At 53.3% G+C, this 8,758-nt stretch overlaps 1 protein-coding gene across 1 annotated transcript; it reads right to left on the bottom strand.

The window, feature by feature from the left end:
* Window positions 1-4,126: 4,126 nt before the first annotated feature.
* LOC139181186 (melanoma-associated antigen 10-like) lies at window positions 4,127-6,097 on the bottom strand. Its single transcript, XM_070784088.1, has 2 exons — window positions 5,793-6,097; window positions 4,127-5,443 (listed from the first exon to the last, which is right to left on the bottom strand). The coding sequence occupies exon 2, from the start codon at window positions 5,421-5,423 to the stop codon at window positions 4,638-4,640; it is 786 nt and encodes a 261-aa protein (XP_070640189.1). The 5' UTR covers window positions 5,424-5,443; window positions 5,793-6,097; the 3' UTR covers window positions 4,127-4,637.
* Between the last annotated feature and the right edge of the window lie 2,661 nt (window positions 6,098-8,758).

Genomic DNA, 8,758 nt, shown 5'->3' with positions numbered 1-8,758 from the left:
ACCAGTCACGGGACATGGTGCAAAACATCTACCGAGTACTCCTCAAAACTGTCAAGATCATCCAAAGCAAAGAAATGTTAAAGCTAAGAGGAACCCAAGGAGACATTACAACTAAATGTTAGGGTAGTTTCCTTGCCAGGATCCGGGAATGGGTAAAACCTATAGAAGTCTGAGTAAAGCATGGGCTTTAGTTGATAACAAATAATGCATCAATACTTCCTCCTTAATTGTAATAAATGTATCATATTACTGCAGGATATTAGGAATAAGGGAGACTGGGTGAGGGACATAGAGATTTCTGCTATTTTCACATTTTTTTTCAAATCTTAAAGGGTTACAAAGGTTAAAAGGGTTATAAAGGAAAAGGTGAAAATAAAGTCTATTTTCAAAATAAAAAAGGCAAGGAAAATTTGGGCAAAACATGCTGAGTATGTTAAAAAAGGAAATAGAAAGGAAACCAAACACAAGCACACAGAACCTGTAAGAGTGAAACAACCCTTGCTAAATTAGCTTCAGTTTTCCCTCTCCCTTCAGAGAAGGCAACGGCACCCCACTCCAGTACTCTTGCCTGGAAAATCCCATGGATGGAGGAGCCTGGTAGGCTGCAGTCCATGGGGTTGCGAAGAGTTGGACATTACTGAGCGACTTCACTTTCACTTTTTCACTTTCATGCATTGGAGAAGGAAATGGCACCCCACTCCAGTGTTCTTGCCTGGAGAATCCCGTTTCCTTTCCTTTAACCTCCAATCCCATATAATATACTAACTGGGCCTCTTCCACCACAGAAACATCTCTGGATCCACTTTTTTCTCAAGCCCCACAAACACTGCCCTGATCCAACCTCATAGATGTTTTGCCACCAACCGAGGCCAGGTGTAGGCCTGGAACCCTGTACTTGCTCAAAAACCACTTTAAGACGTCTGCCAGTATTATTTGCCACAGAAGTCTATCAAGATCCAGGCAGGGGTAAGTGTCTTGCCAAGGATACAAGGGTCCAGAGCAAACCTTTAGCTGTGCGTACACGTGGGTGCTCCATCGATCAGTCGTGTCTGACTCTTTGTGACACCACGGAGTGTGGTACAGCCCCCTACCCCGGCTCCTCTGTCATTTCCCAGGCAAGAATAGTGGAGTGGGATGCCTTTTCCTCCTCTAGAGTATCTTCCCATCCAGGGATCAAACTTGCATCTCCCACATTACAGGCAGATTCTTTAACACTGAGCCTCCAGAGAAGCCATGAGGAAACACAGGGACTTCTCAGAGGAACAGAACATTCACTGAGAATCCTTAACCCCGGGGAGGTGCCTATCCAATCTGTGATGCCCAAGGCAAGATCAGCTTGGGAACAGGGTGGTGTATGTCCACAAAGAGAATGCTGCAGAGGATGCTGGATCCTGGAAATGACGTCCAGGTGAGTCGGTGGGGGCGGGGGGCAGTTTGGGCCTCCTAGCAATCAAAGGCCTGAGGTTCTTATGTACCCAGAGCAAGAATCCAACCACACTTAGCAGTCATATCCAATAAGGCGCATGAGGAGTACCTGTAATGAGAGCTGCCACATATACATCCTGGAGTGCCCCCTGGGGCTGTGGTCCCAGCCTTGGCCCCAGAGCACAGACGTCCTCATGGAGGCCAGGGTGGCAGCTCATCTGCAGTGGCATTTGCTCCCCACTCCCTCTCCCGGCCAGCCCCGGGCAGGTCTCATGAGATCTCCAGGGGCTTGCTGCTTCCATGTCTCTGGGGCTGCTGACCCTCTTTGCAGCCTGCACCCCTGGGACCCCAGATTCCTCTCCTGCCTGGCTCCTTTCTGAATCCTCATTGGAGTCTGGGGCCTCTGGCGCCTGGGTGAGCGTCCTCCCAGGCATCTGCTAGAGCTTGTCCTCTGCTTGAACAGCCTGAATGGGGACACCAAAGTGCTAGCTGGATCTGCAGGTGGCTGACCAGAAACCCCTCTGCCTCTCACACTCAGGATCAAAAGCCAGGACCTCACAGTCACATTCAAAAGATCCTGAGTTTACTGTAACACATTCCACAGGGATTCCACAGGGAATGGTCTGATATACCTCAGGATCTTAGAGATGTGCCCTGCACTTCCATGGCAATGATTACCACTGACCCACCATGAGGAGGCTTGCCCAGGGGCTGCATCAAGTCCTGCTGGCTCCACCTGAAGCACCATGGTAAGGGGATGCTGCTGTGGGATTTCCAAATAAAGTTACACACATGAGGTCATCAGGACCAGGGCCTAATCTACTCTCAGTGCGTGGGGCTGAGTGGGGGGGTCAGGCAGGATAAATCCCAAGGCCAGGTTACGAGAGAGAGGGGGCGCTGTGGTCAGCAGGTGTGGGGGGCCTCGGGGCTGGGACCCATGAGGAGGATACTCCCAACCCCAACAGGGAACTTTGGCAGCTGGCTGCTGCCCTCCTGATGGAGACTGAGCACAGCCCCAAGGGGGCTGACAGTGCAGCTCATGGGGGGCGGGGGCGGGCTGTGTGAGTGTGGGTGTGGTGGGTGGAATTCCTGCAGCCAGCTCCCTGTGGGGCAGCCTCTGTCAAGGGTCAGAGGTGCAGGACTTTAGTCTCTGGGAGAGGAACCACACTCGGAGACGTGTGTGTCTGTGTGTTATCCTGACTTGAGGATCAACCCCCAGGCGCCTGTGTCCCTTCAAAACAAATGGTCGTGACAAAAATGCTTCTGCTCAAAATTCACTGGCCCCGGGTCATCACATGACCCTTCCTAAGTGAGGAGGCCTGGCAGGGTCGTGCCCCCATGTGTGCAGGGAGAGAGGAAGACAAAGGTGACTGAACACCTGACATCTCTTCAGTTCCATATTGCGTAGCAGATGCTCAACAAAGAGCAGCAGTTAAAAATCTCCTTTGTTTTGGGGAGGAGCGTCTGAGCAGGTCACATGGGTCTTGAAATTCTCCATCTTTTCCAAGTGTTCACTGACTATCTGGCAGCTGCCATATACGTGGCCAGAATGACATCTCCTGTTCCCGTTGTTCTCTGGCACTCAGCACGGAGAGCTGCCCCTCAGCCCCCTGCACGCATTCACACCCCCCACTGCAGTGACCTTACCACCTCCTTAGGCCCGGAAGTCGCTCCTGCCTTTTGATGCCAGGCACAGCCTTAACCTGTGTCTCTGCTGCCTCCACACTTTTGAACCTGCCTGAACCTGGGGACGCTGGCGGATGTTGCATCTTTCCTGGCTACTACTTATTTGTTGTGTTATTCGGATCTCATACTCTGTCCCTCTCTCCCCTGGAAATTGTTTTGTTTTCAAGACACCTCAGAGAATTGGCAGCTCAATTGGAAATGGAAGGATTTGTGTACCTTTTTTAAGTTTCTACCTCTGTCACTCTTAATAAAGGCAGTGAGAAAATAAACTAAATATTAGAAGAAAAAAAAAAAAAAAGAAAGAAAGAAAACCACTCAGAATTGCTGTTCTGTGTTTTCCTCCCGGAGAATATATTATTCAATGTCAGTGTTTGTGTGTGTTTCGGGGTGGAGAGCAGTGTCTCCAGCTGGGCACAGCTCACTCAAAGATCCCAAGATTCTAGTCACACAGCAGGTCCTGTCCACTTTTGCAGCTTCTCTTCACTCATTTCATCCAAATGAAATCTAGACCATGCTCACAAGTGAAAATAATAAAGTCCAGATGACCAAATAAACTGTTATTTCCATGTACTTGGTAATCAGCTTCCCAGGGCAGAGAGAGGAGGGCCAGCACAGGGAATACTGGGCCATACATAAAAGAGCAAGATTCACATTTCTCTAGGATTCCTAGCAGATGGTGGGTAGAAAACACCTATTTCATCCCTGTGGTCAACAGCTATGGGACAAGAGCCAGGACCCCTTTCCTTCCTGCCCTAGAAAGAGATCTCTCTGGGGTTTATCCAAGAAGCAAAAGGAAACCTCACAGCAATGATCCGTTTCAGAGATTCCCCTCATCCCCAAGACAAAGCTCATGTGACTGCAGCTCCTAGACCATCGCTGTAAGTGCAGGGGTGTCCTGCTTCTCCTAGTGTGTCCACCGCTAACATGGCCTTTCACGGAGCAGAGAATCTGTACACATCTTTGGAATAAATGAGCCAGTGAGCAGGGGTCGCAGATTGTCTGCTACTTTCTTTAATAACCAAGGAAAATTCAATAAACTAAGATAATTTAGTTATTGTGAATGACATACAAGAAGGACATAAGCATGAATTCACTATAATTACTTTTATTATCTAATTCTTCTCAGTTCAATACTATTGCTACATAAGTTCACATTTCAAAACAGTTCTAATTCCTGTTCCATTGTATTCTGTTCAGGACCACAAAACAAAATGGAAGACTTCCCAATCTCTTTTACAAAACAGCAAAACTCTTGTTTTTGAACTGGGTAACCAAAACTACACTGGGTTCAGTATCATTCACCAAGCTAAGATACTGAAGTTTCTTTAGCCTTCTCTGAAACCAAACTTTGAAAAATTTCTAAAGAAAACAGAAATGAATCCCCATGTCATCATAGAGAACAGCAACCAAAGACGCTACACACACTGGTTCTCCCAACTGGCCCTCACTTCTGACTGAAGGCTGACTACTCCCTCTTCAATCACAGAGGGAAGGATCAACCTGGCTGCTGCTCTGGCTCAGGCCCCCTATTCCTCCTCCCTTGCAGCCTCTTCAGACAGGAGTGGGAAGGCCCTCAAAGCCCTTTGTCTGACCCTGAGCACAAATGCCATGACTTGCTGTTTGCTGGTCTCCGCATAGGCCCGGGGACCCCACAGGAACTCATAGCGAGCAGGATCACTGTCAGGCACCTGCCGGTACTCTAGGTACCCCTCCCGCACCCACACTTGGGTCAGCAGCTCCCTGGGCTCCCCAAAGATGCAGTGCTCCCTCCCAACATACATCCCCATCCTGCTGAGTGCTCCCCAGACCACCTCCGCAGGGGCCGGGTCTCCACTCCACATGATCACGCTGAGGACCAGCACCAGGAGGCCGGCCTTGGGCAGGCCCTGCCCATCGCTCAGCATCTCATCGCAGGTGAGGCCCAGTGTCGGGACCATGACGTAGAGGTGCTCTGTGGGATCCACCTCCTTCACCTCCACACCAAAGACCACCTGCAGGCACTCTAAGGCTTGACTGAAGACCACCGGGAAGTACTCCTGGTTATCCCTGAAGACCTTATTCAGCATTTCTGCTGGGGAGGTCAGCTTCTTGGCTCGATACTTGAGGAGCAGGAACTTCATAAGGTTAGCCTTCATCTCATCCAGAATTTCTTGGGGCAAGGCCTCCACAGGAGTGGAGGAGGATGCTGGGTGGTAGGAGGCCAAGTGGGATGCAGCCTCCCCCACCTCAGCCCCCAAGGGCTGCGCCTCTACAGGGCCCTGGGCCTCGCCTGGGTCTTGAAGGTCTTCCTCGGGTTTGCTGAGTGCACTCATCTTGACCACGAGCACAATGCCTGAGGTTGAACAAGATATGGAAATGAGGCAGAGGTACAGATGGGGACCAAGGGCCTCGGGGAGACAGGAGGTGTGAGCGGCCTCGGCTAAGAAACACATCCTGGATGGTATGACACAGGCCACTTACAGGTCTCCCCTTGAGGGGTGCCCTCAGACCTCACAGGAGTGCTCCTCCTGGGAGGCCAGTCCCCTGGATACCCGAAAGAGGAAGTGAGGTGGCTCCCCAGGGTGCGGTCAGCACAGCCCGAGATTTCCAGGGCCAATAAACTGGGAGGAATTGGGGCCTTCTGGGGCCCCCCTCTGTTCTGGGATAGGGAGCCTCTGGTTCACTTCAGGGCACCCGCTCACCTTGATTCCTGGACCTCCTCTGCTCTCTGAACTCAGAACACAGGCTTCAGACCTCTGGTTTCGCCTCCTGGTTCCTGGAGCTCCTGTGAGAGAAATGGAGGTGACAGCTAAGGGCTGTACTGTGGCACAGCCCTGGGCCTTCTGTGCTGGTAGGAGGGGGTGGACTCTGTGAGTACACCCAGTTGTGTGGTGGGTCCCTTGTATTGCTCACCTTTCTCCTGGTATGGCCTGGACCGTCCCGTCCCCTTTGGAGGAGTAGAAGGAAACACAGAACAAGACACAAGCCCGAACAGAAAGTGCTGAGGGGCCCCACATGTGGCCGCACCTGCCCAGGGCCTCGCACGGGTCCTAGGCTAGGGAGATGCTCGGTTCAGCTCCTCCTCATGTCCTGCCTGGCCTCCCAGCACTGACCACAGGGGAGGGGGTCTGCTCAGTCCAGCCTCTGCCAACCTGAAGCCTCCGCCTGTAAAACCTCACCTCCCGAGGTCCCTAAGCCAGAGGTCAAGAAACTGCTCACCCTGCTCACCCCACTCTGGGCCCTCCAAGACCCTCTTGTAAGGGTCAAGATCCCTCCCTGTTGGGGTCTAACCGCCTCAGTCCTTCCTTGCATGGAGCCTGGACTCCAGGCAGCACCCAGGGCTGTCCCGTCCGCCATTTTGAGACCTCGCCACTTTCACAAGGCCTCCAGTTGCTCTGAAACCCGCATGTTAGGAAGTCAGACAGGCCGAGTGTGCTCTCACCGCAAAGTCTCCCAGGGCCAACTACAGGGGTGGGGATCTGTGGGGTTCTGTCGGTCCTCACTCAGGGTCCCCCCAGTCCTCCTGCAGGTACCTCACCTTGCCTCCGTGCAGGACCTGGATTCTCACCTCTCCGCAACTGAAGCCCCGCCCCTTATACCAGGACCCCAGTCTCTTGAGGACCCGGATGTCAGGAGGTCAGCGCATGCCTGTTGCGCTCATCCTGCCCGCACGGTTGCCCTGGACTGACAACAGAGACGGGCTTCTCTGAGGTCTCCTCTGATTAGGGGTCCAGGGTCCTCTAGTCCCTCCTCAGGGTCCTCAGGGTCTTCAACCTTCCAGGACCTGGGAATCGGCCCCCCTGAGGCCCCGCCCCATATGCGAGGTCTCCAGTCAGAGACCCGGATGTCAGGAAGTGCGACCACGCACTTTGGGCTCATCATATCCCAGGGCGGCCAAGGACCGACAGCAGCTACAGGCTTCTCTGAGGTCTCCTCTGATTGGGGTCCAGGGTCCCCTCAGTCGCCCCTCAGGGTCCTCAAATTGAAACCCTGAAGGAGTTGGGCTTCTTCCTTCGGCTCACCTGAGGCTACACCCCCTTTCTCAGATCCTCAGTTTGTCTGAGACCCAGATGTCAGGAAATGCAGCATGTGCTCATCCACCCTCTGTGCTCCCTGAGCCTTGATGTGAGGGTCCCACCTCTGGTCAACACAAGGGGCATCCCCAGATCTGCCAGAGATCAAGATGAGGTCCCTGAGGGAGGATATAAAGAACCCCACAGACCCCTGACCCTGCTGTCAGCCCTGGGCCGCCCTGGTGGTAGGATGAGCACTTGGCAGCCTGTTCTGACTTCCGCATCTGTGTCTCAGAGACATTAGCTTGGTAAGCTGCAGTCCATGGGGTCGCTAAGAGTTGGACACGACTGAGCGACTTCACTTTCACTTTTCACTTTCATGCATTGGAGAAGGAAATGGCAACCCACTCCAGTGTTCTTGCCTGGAGAATCCCAGGGACGGGGGAGCCTGGTGGGCTGCCATCTATGGGGTCGCACAGAGTCGGACACGACTGAAGTGACTTAGCAGAAGCAGCAGCAGAAGGGGCAGGGCCTCAGATGGGCAGAGGGAAAGATCTTAGTTCTTTTGAGAGTCAAGGTGAGGACTCTGAGGGAGGATTTAGGGGACCCTGGACCCAAGAGCACAGTGGGCTCTGGGAGGATATAGGGCAGATGAGCACATGCTGCATTTCCTGACATCTGGGTCTCAGAGAGACTGGGGAACCTGGTACAGGGGTCTGACTTCTTAAATCCGGATTTCAGACTGGTGTCCTAGTATAGAGAGCAGACTTACTGACATCCGAATCTCAGAAAGACTGGGGTCCTGGTATGAGGGTTGGGGCATTAGTAGGGGAGGGGAGAGGAAAGAATCTGAAGTCGTACCTGGAGATAAGGTGAGGTCCCTGAGGGAAGAATGAAGGGACCTCAAGTGGAGATTCTAGGGATCCCAAGGTAAGGCTGATGGAACCCCACAGATCCCTGTCCCTTCCATCAGCCCTGGGAGCCCTCAGGGTGAGAAGAGCACACTAGGTCTGTCCTGATTTCCTGACATCCAGTTCTGTGAGACTGGGGACCTGGTGTGAGGAGCAGGGACTACGGTGGGGAGAGGACAGAGCCCAGGTCCTACCAGAAGTCAAGGTGAGGACCCTGAGGGAGGGCTGAGGGTAGCCAGATCTCAGACCAGAGGCAACCCTGGTAGTCCCCGGGCAGGACGTCCTCGTGCCGCATTGCCTGACATCCCTGTCAGAGAGACTGGGGACCTGCTGATAGCAACGGAACCTGCAAATGGCAGACAGTACACTTCCAGGTCTTGTCTGGAGTCTAGGCTCCATGCAAAGAAGGACTGAGGTGCTTAGACCCCAACAGGGAGGGATCTTGGCCCTTGCAAGAGGGTCTTGGACGGCCCAGAGTGGGGTGAGCAGTTTCTTGACCTCTGGCTTAGGGACCTCGGGAGGTCAGGTTTTTCAAGCAGAGGGCGCAGGCTTCAGGTCAGCAGAAGCTGGACTCTCCAACCCCAATGGAGGACTGAGCAGACCCCCGCCCCTGTGGTCAGTGCTGGGAGGCCAGGCAGGACATGAGTAGGAGCTGAGGACCGAACATCTCCCCAGCCTAGAAGCTGCAGGAGACCCTGGGCAGGTGCTGCCACATGTGGGGCCCCTCAGCGCTTTCTGTTCAGT

Source organism: Bos indicus, chromosome X (assembly GCF_029378745.1).
Source record: "Bos indicus isolate NIAB-ARS_2022 breed Sahiwal x Tharparkar chromosome X, NIAB-ARS_B.indTharparkar_mat_pri_1.0, whole genome shotgun sequence".
Lineage (NCBI taxonomy): Eukaryota > Metazoa > Chordata > Mammalia > Artiodactyla > Bovidae > Bos > Bos indicus.
This window is presented reverse-complemented; position numbering and strand designations above follow the sequence as displayed.

Excerpts from the sequence above, each read along its gene's own strand:
- LOC139181186 (XM_070784088.1), bottom strand. The coding sequence starts at position 5,423 with ATGAGTGCACTCAGCAAACCCGAGGAAGACCTTCAAGACCCAGGCGAG.